General features: G+C 35.3%; 2 protein-coding genes across 2 annotated transcripts; both read left to right on the forward strand.

The window, feature by feature from the left end:
• The first annotated feature begins 99 nt into the window (after nt 1–99).
• On the forward strand, nt 100–6,160 carry LOC135691008 (core-binding factor subunit beta). The gene is made up of 5 exons (XM_089115620.1): nt 100–109; nt 776–879; nt 1,549–1,665; nt 2,888–2,995; nt 6,116–6,160. The coding sequence occupies exons 1-5, from the start codon at nt 100–102 to the stop codon at nt 6,158–6,160; spliced, it is 384 nt and encodes a 127-aa protein (XP_088971746.1).
• A 3,015-nt stretch (nt 6,161–9,175) lies between these two features.
• On the forward strand, nt 9,176–11,627 carry LOC135691011 (triple QxxK/R motif-containing protein). The gene is made up of 3 exons (XM_065208726.2): nt 9,176–9,313; nt 10,238–10,326; nt 11,467–11,627. The coding sequence occupies exons 1-3, from the start codon at nt 9,253–9,255 to the stop codon at nt 11,545–11,547; spliced, it is 231 nt and encodes a 76-aa protein (XP_065064798.1). The 5' UTR covers nt 9,176–9,252; the 3' UTR covers nt 11,548–11,627.
• The last annotated feature ends 2,305 nt before the right edge of the window (nt 11,628–13,932 follow it).

A 13,932-nucleotide genomic window follows, 5' to 3' on the forward strand; every position in this document is an offset into this window, starting at 1 on the left:
TTAAAATAATTACTGTTCTCAGGTGAGATATACCGGATATCGAGACAGGTCTCACGAAGAAAGGGTTTCAAGATTTCACGCTGATTGTAGAGAAGGAAGATGTCCAATAGTAAGTTTCTTTACGATATAATCGATGGGGTTGACCTTCCTCAGGGGGTCTTGAAGCAAAATTTTTGCTATCATGATCACGATATTAAATTATTTTGTTAGTTGTAGTAAACTTTTGCAGTCATATCAAAATATTTTTTCATGCTAAATATTTAAACAATAGCAAACAATTTAGGCAAACCTTTTGTATATTTGACTTGTTGTTAAAAACATGAGCAGTGTTAATCTTGGTTCATGATTCTATGGGCAAAGACATAGGAACCGGGGGCCCCTATTTTCAGAAAGAGAGATAAAGTAACTATTTGCAGCTCACCCAGGTGCTCCTTTTTGCATTTTTGAGTCATCAATTTGAAACCTTGCTCTTTCGAACACTACCTAAACTAAAGGCCCCCTATTTATCACTCCCTAAACTATTAGAATCTTAACTTTACAAGATGGTAAAATAACATACAAAGTAAATATATTATGAGCTCTTTCCTTTGTTGCCTTGTTTCTTTGCAACAAAGAAAGCTTCAAATAGCAACTTTCTGATAAACTTTAAGAAATGAAAAAGAAAGAATCAGTTTCTTTGGCTTTTTCAGGATAATTTTCATTTGAAAAGGTTTTTATGCAATTCGGTTCTATTTTCTCAAGTTATTCATGTAGATTTTTGTCTAGTCATTTGTAGCAAATGGAACAAACATTCTCCTATTCCTTGGACCACAATCAAAGGAAAAGAAGACAGAACAACCAGCAAAAGAGTTTTTAGATTATGATAAAGAACCTGGAAAGGTAGTCACAATTGCTTTTTCTCCTACACAAGTTCTTTCTGATGAGATTTATTCACTCTCTAGTCACTGTCTATGATTGTGCTTTGGCTCTAGCTGAAACCTTATAACAAATAGGCAAATTTTTTATAAAAACACAAAGACCTTTTCTGAAACTAAGAATATTTTAATTATTTTACATTACTTTTTATATTTCAACACAGGAAGCATTTAGACTTTGAGATTGAATACCTAGTCCTACATTTTTCGTAAGAAAGTTTGGCTAAGGCTCGGTACTGAAAATTCCTTGACTGACAGCCATATTTGAGTACACAAAGCTCTTTAGGAATTTTATAGTCAAAAACGAATTTAACAACCCTTTACAATTGTCTACAATGCAATTTCAGCATTCAATTTAACTTAGTTATGTTCTGTAAGCTCTTTTGCAATTTATTAATTGATATAATTCAAAACTATGACATGATTTTCCATAAGACATGTTTATCTTAAATGAAGTAAAAAAAATAATCAATTTGATAGAGGGAACTGAAATTTCCATCTCTTGGTAGTCTATGGCTATCTGAATGTTTTCTATCTCCAAAACTGAATCATTTTTTTAAAAATAATTCAAAGATATAATCACCCCACGGGTATGCTATGCTGAACTCCATTCATCAATTGATTTTTTTCACAGGCTCATTTGAAAAGCAGATTTATCATGAATGGTGTTTGTGTCATGTTCAAAGGCTACGTTGATGTTCAAAGACTTGATGGTGCTGGATTTCTAGAATATGATGAAAGTAACTCAAAGGTGAGAAGACGTGATAGCTCTTTGTCTGTCTCTCTCTCTCTCTCAGTCATCAAATTGACTAGGACTGTACTATGGTTGACTTCAGTCTGACGGAAGATCTCCATAAAACAATGTTGAAAGTATAGAAAAATATCATACAAGCCACAAGAAAAAGTATAATCCATAACCCTTTTTTTCTATAGTAAATCAATATGTTGCTAGGGGGAGAGGGGGATGGCTGAATTTGCCTTTCAAAACCTACGCTAGTGTTTCAAGACCTTTGGCAGTGATTGGAGTTGGAGGTAGAGCAAGAGTCAGACATTTCCATTCTCTGCACGTGCCCTAACCATGTAATATTTTTCTCTATAAGAATATCAGCCACACTTTGCAGGTTAGCATGGAACAGGATTTTGACATTTGTGATTTTATCAAGCCACTTGATGCTCATGATATCCTTCAGTTGCCTTATCATGTAGGCATGTGACTTCTTAATCAGAGCCTTGTCTATGTCCAAATTTCAACTAAAGTTTTGAAAGTCTGTATAGGGTCAAATGAGAAAGGCCTGCACAATTCCATTCTAATTTTGTAGACTACATGCACCCAATGTTCTCTTGCAATCAGTGGCAGACATTTAATCAAATTTTAAGGAGGGGCAAGATGATGCCACATTCTCCTATTGATTAAGAACAAAAGACCAGTGTCCTCAAAAGTATTGGACGGATGACAGCCCCCTCACCCCTCCCCCAAGTTTCCTCCAATGCTAGCAGCAGTTGGTCAGTCTTTATCATTTAGCAGCCAGTCATTCATATTAAAATTTAAAGTTAAAGATGTTTGCGAGTAAGAACTTGACCGCCATGTTTTTTTACTAACTACCCTAGAACCAGGCTAGACGGGGGTTACATAATTACTTACAATACATTTTTAAGTGCTATTTCTAATAATACTTAGGCTAAAATACAGTGTTTAATAGTTATCATTTGAGTCTACAGGCATATCAGGAAAAAAATTTTAAACATAGATTTAGACAATTGAAAGTTAAAACATTAAAAAGGAATTATGAGGTAAGCAGCTCCAGGGGAGTTTGGGAAGAAATGGGCAATGAAGAGGGTCATTGATCTTACTATGATTAGACAAGTTCAACAGCTCACAGCAGTCTAAGAAAGTCAGTTATGTAAACATCCCATCACCAACTGTTATTTTCAACATTGGAAAATTTTCTTATTTAATCATTTATGTTCAATAGGTAGAAGAAAAACACCTAAGAGAGACAATGGAGCAATCAAGGTTGAGACTTCAAGAATTTGAGGAACGACAAAGGAGGATAAAACAAGAGCCAATGGAGGCAACAGAGGTACACATTTGTTTGTTAGTTTTTTGTTCAAGATTTTTAAAATAAATATGAACATTTTGATTTGGATGCATATTTTTATCACTCATTCATTTCCAAGGCATCCATGTTTTTGTAGCATTAGTGTGGGTTAATTTTTGATCTGATAGCTATTGGTACACCTTGAAAATTTACATTGCATCAAACTGTTTGCATTTTCCTGTCACAGTTAATAACCATCAATGACACCCTCTTTTGTAGCTTTCTTTTACAAGGTATATGTTTGCCATATATTCATATGATATATTTTTTGGAGAATCTTACACCATAACCAAGAATCAAATTCTGTGCAATTATGGTGTGTTTGAAGCATCTTTGATAGATTTGATGGCTTTCGTCAAGGGGATCCTTTTCCAAAATTCAGAAGTACTGTGTGCCAAGAAGCTTCAAAATCACAAGTAGACATCAATCTGCAATTCCCATACCATGTTAAAATTGAATAGCTATTGACCAGTTTTAACCAAACTTTCAGAATGGTAAACACTTCTTCCATGATGTTTTGCAAAGTCAATACAAAAACCCTTGAAGGTGCGATATGGAATATTTTTATCAAATTTCCTGACTTGTATTGTTTAAAACTTTCCATGAATAAGTATATTAAAAGGATAATGAAGTAAACCTAAAGTTAGCTAGTTATAAATTCTCAGTAAGATAATAATTATAAGCTTATTTATGTCTGCCCCTCTTATAAATTACCAAGCTAATTATCACAAAATACACTTTTATGAAGCAGTTGGAAATATCATCCAAGCAATCGTTTTCTACCAAACACACAGAATGAAATTATGTTCCTTTTTCAATTAGAATTTTTAATAGCTCAATAAAAACTTGTTTGTAACAATAACTGACTTATATTTATCTCCAACGAAAATGACAATTACCTGATAACTATCTTTTATAAACTTCCATGTAGATAAAAATTAGTTGAAAGATGGCAGAAAATAACGTAGACATAGCATACTAGAATTGCAGTACGAAAAGTCTATTTGATAAATTATTTTTCAATGACATAATTTTTGTACGCAACTTTAGAATTTAAAATTTAGCCCTAACAATAAATTTCAATATGTGATCTCAAATAGAGGTTTTTAACTGTTGTACTTATAAATTCACTATTCTAATGTAAAATATAAATCATGACAGGGATGGGGCAAGGAACTTGGAAAGCTGAGATTCGAGTTTTGAGAATGTTTTTCTCATTTTTGTGGAGAGAACGACCTTCTGAGGAAATCCTGGATACAATATATTCCGTGTGGATGTAGATAATATGTTCGCCATTATGCCAGTAAAGAGATCTCACGCCACACTTTTAATCCTTCCTTGCATGCGACCCTGCAAGTTATTTTTCAATTTTGGTAAGATTTTCGTGATGTGGGTTTCTACCGGAAAATGTGGTAAAAGACGATTAAATTTTGTTCAAGTAAGGTAACGTTGGAGCATATTGATTGAAGCTGAGTGTTTTTAGGATTTTATGAGGAATTCAAAACGGTTCAAGCTGTATTTTTTTAGTGGGACGCAGAATTTGGTATTGCGTAAAAGTTGGGCCTTCGAGATTTTCCTCGGGCCCAAGGGTAAAACATGAGATAGATTCTAGAAAATTGTCAACTTATGCAGAAGTGAAATTCTCACTTTCTCTCCTCTCTCGATGCTCCTACGTTGAATGGTGATTTGCTCAAATCATAGCAAAGCTATTGATTATGCTTGAATTCATTGTGATGTATCGAAAGATTTGCATTGAAAAACGTGGAAAGGATAGCACCCAAAATAACCATGAATAATGGTGGAACTAGAGCAGTGTGTAATTCATGCATGGATGAAGATCTTTGACACTGAAACGTTAGGACAAAGCTTTGTGGATTTTTTCCAGAAAAGTAAGCGTTGATGAGTGCTGTTGCTTGCTACAGAACAATAAGGTAGCTTGGCTAAACGGATAGGTGAACAAAATTTATACTTATGCAGTGAGAATGGCACCAATCTAAGAGAACAAGATACATTTAGAATACGTGACAGAGAGAAAGTTTGCTCATGGGGTTAGGCTACGATCTGATATTAATGTCATTATGAAAGCATTGTAAATTTGCTGAAGATCGTTTTTAAAAGAAGCATCCATGTGTGTTTATTCTTAGCCCGAAAATCAAAGTTCCAAATACCTAGATCTGGGCACGTTTATATTGGTTATTTCTACCATCTTTCCTGAATTCAGTGTAGCAGCCAATTACCGGTAATTATACATGTTCATGGCACAGATTGCTGGTACATTGATACTTGAGTAGAATCGAGAGACTGTAAAAATAGGAAGTTTCCTTATTAATCTATACCAAAAAGCTCTTTGGAAAGAACAAGTTGAAAAAAATTAAGTCGCGAAGTTCACGGGATGTTTGGACATTACTCTTTGAGACTAACGAATTCTAATGTATGCTTGCAAGAGGCCAACTTGGAAAATTCTAATTGAAATCCAAAGTTTCTCCAAAATGCTCGGGATTTTCCTTTTGGGTGAAGTAATGACAGCTTGAGTATCACTCCCCATCCCATGTAAACAGTTTTTAAACAGATATTTTATAATGTAAAACTTGCAACGCCACTTTTTTGCAGCTGTAAATCCTTTACATTTGCTCGTCATTTGTATGTAGATGATGCAATGTAGGTTCTTTGTTGCTGGAAGAACTTGACAGTGTGTACGAGGAGATTCAATTCTCAATACGCACTGATTCTATGACTTTCGAAATCAAGTCATAACAAAGTTTGACGTAAATAACCATCTCAACGTAGCTTACTGTCCCAATGGAGCAACCAAACTGCTTTAATGCTGGTTTGAAATTCTAAAAGCTTCAGTAATTATTACATGAGAGGTCCTTGCTCAAAGTTGCGTCAATTTCAGATTTTTTACCGCCGTAATTATCTTTTTCTCGCGCCAAATCCCAAATAACAACGAAAATCTTAAAGGCAGGGAAGATAAAACGTGCACCAGCTTTGTAATGAGAGAAACGGAGAAAAATGCACCTACTAGGTTAGGATCTGTTTCGCCCTGTCGGTTTTCAATGTAGTTCAGCTCCATGATCACAGCATTGTTTTTATTGATTTTAGGCTCCGTTCACTACGCAAGACATTATGAAAATGGTGAAGAAGTGAGGAAATCCTAGAACCCTCCTGGTTATGGATCATATAAATAGCTATTTACTTTGTTTATGTACAAACTGGCTTCAAAAGCTTTATGAATTTACACATTTAACCGTATGTTAGAGAGATTTTGTTACATTCTCGTGTTGGGATGTTTTCTATTATCAAAAGTGTTACTCAGGGTACGTCATAGTCGTGTCTCTTTCCCGCTACCTTGCTAAATCAGTATAATCTGCATGAATAATCATCACATGCATAAATTTGCATACTCTAGGAGCTTGTCTTAGGCACTTTAAAGACATTGTGCAGGCTGCGCCTCTAGTCGAGAATGTGTCTGCTTATCCTCTGAAGATTTGATTTCGGATGGGGACATCGTCTATGGAGAAATTAGGCTAACCGTTTGTCATCCAATAAGACGGCAATCTTTTTGCAACCGTTGAAATTTAAGTGACTTTGAAAGCTTAATACGAATTTCTGAAAAATTGAATAAATGGTCACTGATATTGCTGTATTTTTACAAAGCCGAAAGGACTTTGTATTTTTGATAGCGTTATCGATAATTCTATGTCTTAAGGAGCTACACTGATATCATGCGAGCTTACTGGCTCAATAAATCCTTTTTCACACGACTAAATTTGTTTATATGGAACCACGTTACGTTGTAAGTATGAACTGACATAATCCTTAATTATACGTTGAGTAATGTTCGTTAGATAGAGAGATCCAAGGTAATTTGAAAGTATATTTATACAGATTGGAGGTTTCTGTTAATGTATACAAGATATAAAAGAAATCGGTATCAATGCCTGACCTGTAATTGTAAATAGCAGCAATTTTGATCCGTCCTGTTCTATACACTAAAAGCGTGTACAACTCTGCCTATGCGGCATTAAGCACTTTATGACAGACAGGTATGAAGTAATTTTTATTACTTTGTATTTGATGTTATATGATGTGTATGAGAATATTCTTATGAGGTGTGCAGGTATCCATCTTGTATAAGATGAGTATTCGCATGCGTTTATGGTTTTCTTAAAGACTGGGAAAAAATTTCTCGTTAGGGAAATCTTAGCGTGTAGGTTTTTGTATGAACAAGCCTAAGTTTTCGTGTAAGTTATCTGTCATAACAAAAAGGTGTTATCAATTTCAGCACCAACATTTTGAGCTATCTTTTGACATGCAGCACGTTTATCGTTCGAAATAATCAGACTGATCTCACTCTTTGTATAGCAATAATGTCCATGCTAAAGTAACAAGAAAAAAATAATAAAATCATTTGTTTCAATCATTTGCCAGGGAAAACAAGGGAGGGCAATGAATATTCAGTAAGGCAAAGGTGAATGTAGCCAGCTTAGGGGAAAGACTTGAGTGATATGGTGAAAACTATAGATGAGATGACGAACGATAAAGTGAGGCTGAAGGCGATGAAGATGAATCTTGGTAGACGGAAAGAAGAAAAAGCGATAAGATAGGACGATTGTGTGAATAGAAGCACAAGCAGTGAAGACAAGTGTGAAAATGCTAACGGAAAAAGTGTATCAAGAAGAATGATCCGCATCGTTGACTTTTGGTAAACCGGAGCAACATGTGAATTATGCAAAAATTAAGAAGCAGATAAGAAGGAGGAAAAGAAGAAGGAAAAGAAGAAGGAAAAGAAGAAGGAAAAGAAGGAACAAATTAAAAGGATAACAAGAAAAAGTAATAAAAATAAAATGAAAAATAGGCGAGGGGAAGCGGCAAAAGAGGAAGAAAGAAAAGCAAAAGAAAAGTGAAAAAGCCAAAGAAAAAGCATGGATGTAAAAGGGGAAGAAAAAGAAAAGAAGAAGGATTAAAGAGGATGAAGAAAATGACGATGTCAATTCTGTAAGAATAAGAGGAAGAAGATGAGCAAGAAGAAGAAAGAGAAGAGGTGGAAAGAGAAGAGGTAGAAAATAAGCAGGATGAAATAAGATGGAAGAAAAGAAAAAAAGAAAGAAAAATAGGAAAGAAAAGGAATGGAAAGAAGATGAAAAAATAAGCGAAAGATGGAGAAGTTAATGATAAAGTAGAAGAAAAAAGGGGAAAAGATTAGCAAAAGAGGAGAAAGAAGATATGAAAAAGAAGAACAAAATGATGAAGAGTAAGAAGAAAAAGAGATCATAATACATTCTGGGGAAGAAGTGAGAATGTACACCCACAATGCATGCCAAAAGTCTTTGAACACTGACGTCAGTTTCCAATGTCAAAATCAATCATCCCCCCGGGAACAATGTTGGTTTACTATGAAACGGCTTAATATTTTAGAAAGCATTTTCTTTTGCGCTTCTTTTATTTATTCTCTAAATTATCAACATTGTTCTAGGGGGAAGTGGGTGGAAATAGTAATTTTTTTCGGAAAAGGAATTAAAGAAATAAAATGCAATGCCAATTGTTGGGTGTTCCAAGTTCTTTTGGCAGGCATTGTAGCAGGTTTAATTTCGCCTTATAAAGTTTCTTATCTTCATCAATTTGTCAAATTTTATTCTGTTGCAAATTCTTATATGAAAAATTGCAATTCATTATCCAATAACTGAATTCACACAATATTGGCACAATCAAATCTTGATCGTAAAAAAATCCAGCAAAAAGTAAAAATGTGGATAATTTGAGAATGTAGAAGGGGACCTCAGCCAACTGGGGGCAAAATGTATCCTTCATCCTTCCATTTCAGGGCCTCCGCCGAAGGCCCCCCCCCCCACATTTTTTTTGCAAAGCAATAGAGCTTTTGTAAAAATCTTCTGTTATGATTGTTCAATTTTCGTCACTGCAGTACCTAGACTGGAAACTTTGTCGCGTATCCGCGATACATTGCCCGCGCACACAAATTTTCCATCCGCGCACTTTTGCATATTGGCCGCGCAGAGTCCATGTTTGAATACATTTCACATTATTAACAATACAAGTTTCTTAAAAGTGCATGATTTCAGGCGCGTGAACTTGCCCGCGCACCCGCGCAAGGAATAAAGTTTCCTACGACACGACGCATAATTTTCCACGTAAGGTTAGTGGAACAACAACAACAGCAAAAACAACAATTGAATTGTAGAGGAGCCTATTTTGAAAAATGGTTCGTACTAAAATTTAATATGGGAAGAAGAGATGCTGACCATGCGAGATCAGATGTTGATAAATATAGAAAGCAATTAGGTAAACGTACGATCTAAATCGATTGTTGAATTAAAGCAATCACACACAAATTTTGATGCCAGCGTACCGCTGTAATCACACACACATTTTCTACATTTATTATGGATGCAGGCACCGCGTAGCGTTGTGAAAAGTGGGGGGGGGGGGGGTCTAAAAAAGTGGGGGGGGGGGCTAAAACCGTATAAAAAGAGGCTTTATTGGTAGTTTATTACTTAATAATTGACATTTTTTGCAAAAGTGGGGGGGCAGCTCCTGCTCCGCGGTGCCTGTGACTGAAAACTTGAAGCTAATTCAATTGGACTTGCATGGAGTGGAGTGGGTTGGAAATTTAATGATTATGTTTAATGGCAATAAAACATGCCAATATTGACACTGTAGGGCTTTGAGTTGAGGGCACCTGGAAACTTAATAAGCCTACACTAAATTTAAATCGTGATTTCAAAAATTTGCCCCTCCTTTTCAGATTGCTCAAAACCCAAATTAACAACTGCACTATAAGAATTTGAGCCTTCAAATGTTTTTCGACTTTTTTGTAAATTTTGATACTGAAGTATTCAATAAGGGCCAAGGTTATAAAATTTATGTTGCAGGTTCTTCACAGAGTGCAAGCATGTTAAATGTTCTTTTCATTAAGTCAGGATTAAAGTATTGTTATCTTTGACACATTTTTTGACTTGGCACAGAATATCATGTAATAAGTGTGAACAGCATACATAATTGCTTGCTTGGCATTTTTAGCCATATATTCATAGGGTTAGCACACCTGAGTTAAGTCCCTTCTACATATTCAGAATTTGTTGAATTCAACTGATAGAATCCCTTTTCTTCAGACTTCAATGGAAAGATTTTATTGAATTTGTTTTAAAAAGTGCAAAAACAGATGCTCAAGTTGATCATCGAAATCTTCTTTATGAATTTTTGCAGGAAAACATGAGTTCAAGGGGAAAAGTAAAAGAGACACATTAGCAATTCGGAGCAAGGCACAAGCAAGAAAGTCAGAGTCGCCATTAAAAGTATGTATTTGCCTATTGCATTTCTTCATTGAGTTTTATAACTTTGTTAAAGAAAGTAACCCATGACATGGACATAGAGGTAAAATCGATAACAATAATCTTTCCAGGGCCATCAAGAGTCCTTTATTCTATGTGCCATCTAGAAAAAATAGTGAACAGTCCATTGACTGAAGTAAATAATCAGTTTATATACAAACTAAATGTATCCTGTTTTCTTATAAAGTAAAAGACATTTCTCCCTTAATTTCTTTTTTTGGGATTATGCTTCAAAGTATACAGCTTGAAAGTGTCTAAACATGGGCATAGCAGAGGCTAGACATTTAGGGGGCTTAGTTTGGGTCTTACCCAAATATTGTTGCTTAATGAGATAAAATTGTCTCTGATTGGGGAGAGGGTGTAGCCCTCAAGCCATTATGTCTCCCACTCCTATGTGTCTATAGAAACAACAATTTCTAACAGTGGCAGATACCTGCAGGAGTGAAGGGGGGCAGTCACCCGAATGTTTGTGAGGATATTGGTCTTTTGTTCTAAAACAATGGAAAATGTGACATCATCTTATCAAAATAATAGGCTTGCCCCCCTAATGTTTGGCAAAGTGTCTGCCCCTGGTGCCTAAGCAAGACTTTTTAGGAGATTCTTCAACATTCCAGTAAATATTTAAATACTCTCATCACCATTGCTCATCACATACATTTTCAGTTACTGTTTATATATTTGTTTGCTCTCTAGGCCTGCCATGTTTATGTCATGTCTTAATCCAGCACAGTGTTTGCCCAGCACCCTTTCAAGTTACGAATAATTTACATTTCAAAGTCCTTTAGGATTTTTCAACATCCACTAAGAATCTATCTGTTAGTCATGCAAAATAAAGAAGGGAATCAATAAATAAAAAATAGGAATGATAAAAAAGTAGAAGGATTAAGCAGAAAGATAAAACACTTGCTCGTTTTTGAATTGCCATTTCCAAGAACCCATGAATGGGATCTTTGATAATCATTTGTACAAATCTGTTGGACTATTTTTAAAATGCATAAAATTGCCATGTGACCGTTAGCCAGCTAGCTAATTCTGTTTTCCTTGTATTCAGGCTTAACTATTTTCATTTTCTTTGAATTTTACTGTTTTTCATTTTTTTAATAGGATGGATTAATTCTGCTTGGGACATTGGTGATTTTGATGCTGGGAATTTATACCGGATTTTACTTCTACTTTTCCAAATGAATCAACAAAAGACAAATACATGAAAAAAATTTTCAACTGTATTTTAAAATATCTTGATTGTAATATAAGATTATACTGTGTTTAGTTTCTTTTTTTTAGATAAATCTGAATTTACATATAACATAATCTGATAAGCTGAAAGCTTACAATAATCTGAGTAAAATATGCTTTAGTTTTAGATTGATTTTAGTAAAGGTTACAATTTCAAGCACAGTTTTGGGTTCATGTGAAGGCTACTAACTGATATGTCATGTACATGATATAACCAATGGTGTGTTTTTGTATACTATTTTGCAGTACAAGGTCAATAGTCTTCTACTCTCATTTTTTGTGAAAGAAAATCACTTTAAAAAGCGAGTACTGGGCAATCAGAAAAAGTTAAGAATTTTTAGTACTTGAAGCAAAAAAATTTAGACACAGAGGATGAAGTATACTTTCCCAGGGTAGGGCGGCGCCAAGAAAATCAAATGGGGGGCTCAATTTGATAGCATTATTTGACAAACAAACCAACTTTTGAAAAGCGCACTAAAATGCTTCGCGATATGTCATGCCCACGATATGTCATGCCCAGGCCGGCGAAAAGTTGTCTAGAACTGAAGAAAACTGATCGTGTATGGAGGACATCGATCTTGGTGAAACTGAAGACTGTCAGTCAAAAAACTGATAAAAACTGATCGTGTATTTCAGGCTTAAGGCCCCAGGTATGTATGAAATACATTTTTGCGACCACGCCCTCTAGATTAGCTTAAACTACATTCCAGGATATTTCTCGCAGTCATTTTTTGCAAGAAAGTCATTTCATTTTTGTTATAAGAAAACCTCAGCAAAAAGACAAGAAAAAACAGGGAGAAAATCATAAAAAACCTGGAGAAAAGGAGAAAGCAAGCAATATCCTGAGTCTCCCGGCAAAACCGGGAGAGTTGACAGGTTTGAATTTCACCACAGGTTACCTATGGTGGGATAGGTTACCTTTGACCATGACGGGACTCTTAAAAGGAAGCCAAACTACTCCGCCTGTTTCTCTTCAACGTACCCATGTTTGTATGTAGTAGAACAGATGTCATAAACCAAATTTACATATTTGATTTATCCCCTTCTCAAATAAGCCATTATCTTTAGCAATGAGTATTTAATAAGCCCGTTCCTTCAAATGTGCCACCCTTATTCCGCTATCCGATTAGAGTACCTATTTGCAAAAGAAAAAAATTAAATTCAATATAACGGCTGTTTGTCAGCTTCACTTTTTATCCAGTTTTTTTGCTTAGAATCTTGTCTTTTCTAAATCGGCTTGGTGCGTTGAAAAAGGTATTTAAGAAAACCTTAAAAAACTTAAAGTACTAACATTAAGAAACAAAAAATAGGAAGCTGTCGATACAAAAATGCCTGTGATTTTTGTGTTTATTCTCCAACCAACCAGTTCATACGCAAAACAGTGACAAGGGATATCGAGGTAAGGGAAGGTCGGTGTGATACTAAAATCTGCGTGGCAACCAAATCTGCGTGGGCCCACTCCAAATCTCTTTTTGCGTCTGGATCAATCTAATTTGCATAACACTGCTCTGCATGCAGCTCATGCGAAAGCTATTTTGGCGCCTGTACCTTGCATAATTTTGGATTTTCAGAAACAAAAGATCGCTCGTTACCATAGCAACGGCTAATCAAATCATTTTCTAACTTGAAATGAAATCTACAGTATCACTTTGGTCAGATTACATTAAACTGAGATCTCTAACTGATACAATCTCAACATAGAACTAAAAAAAAGCTCGAGAGCCCTATACCACCAGTGACCTACCTTAAATGTTTTAGGCGAATGCAAGAAAATGACCGCATGAAATCATTCTGTAGTTTGCTTAATCTACAGGGGCGTGTTTGCCAGATTTTCTGCTTACTTCGTTCGGGGAATTTTCTGCTAAAGCTGGAATTTAGCTTTTTCTCCAAGGGGTTTCAATTCATAGCACACACAAACAGAGAAAAACGGAAAAAAGTGTCTATTCTACTCTAAAGCATTAAATAGACCCTGTTTTGAAGCACTTTCTTACAGTTGAATCTAAAGAACTCGTTTTAGTGCGTGTGCAGCTACGAAAACTCTCTCTTACGTTTTCGCCTGAGTTGGAGTAACTACCATTGATAATTATGTATAAAGCCGTTGCTTAAATTTCAGATAACTGTTGGCAGTTGACATAACAATTAAATTTCATGCCGCTTGCAATATAGTTTTTCATCAAATGATTGGAATGCGATGACGTCATACTACCACTCATGCACTAGGTTGCCATAGTTTGTATGACGTCATGTACGTTAGCTAGCTGACTATGATGAATGCCCAGTTTTTCCAAGAACTCAGTTGACTCGTTTTCACGATTTGTCTCGCTTAGACATTTT

Source organism: Rhopilema esculentum, chromosome 4, assembly GCF_057945365.1.
Source record: "Rhopilema esculentum isolate cy_ngs chromosome 4, ASM5794536v1, whole genome shotgun sequence".
In the NCBI taxonomy this organism is placed as follows: domain Eukaryota; kingdom Metazoa; phylum Cnidaria; class Scyphozoa; order Rhizostomeae; family Rhizostomatidae; genus Rhopilema; species Rhopilema esculentum.

Excerpts from the sequence above, each read along its gene's own strand:
- LOC135691008 (XM_089115620.1), top strand. Across the intron at positions 880-1,548 it reads ATGATAAAGAACCTGGAAAG|GCTCATTTGAAAAGCAGATT; the intron begins GTAGTCACAATT and ends TTTTTTTCACAG. Across the intron at positions 2,996-6,115 it reads AGCCAATGGAGGCAACAGAG|GCTCCGTTCACTACGCAAGA; the intron begins GTACACATTTGT and ends TATTGATTTTAG.
- LOC135691011 (XM_065208726.2), top strand. The coding sequence starts at position 9,253 with ATGGGAAGAAGAGATGCTGACCATGCGAGATCAGATGTTGATAAATAT. Across the intron at positions 9,314-10,237 it reads TAAATATAGAAAGCAATTAG|GAAAACATGAGTTCAAGGGG; the intron begins GTAAACGTACGA and ends GAATTTTTGCAG. Across the intron at positions 10,327-11,466 it reads AGTCAGAGTCGCCATTAAAA|GATGGATTAATTCTGCTTGG; the intron begins GTATGTATTTGC and ends TTTTTTTAATAG.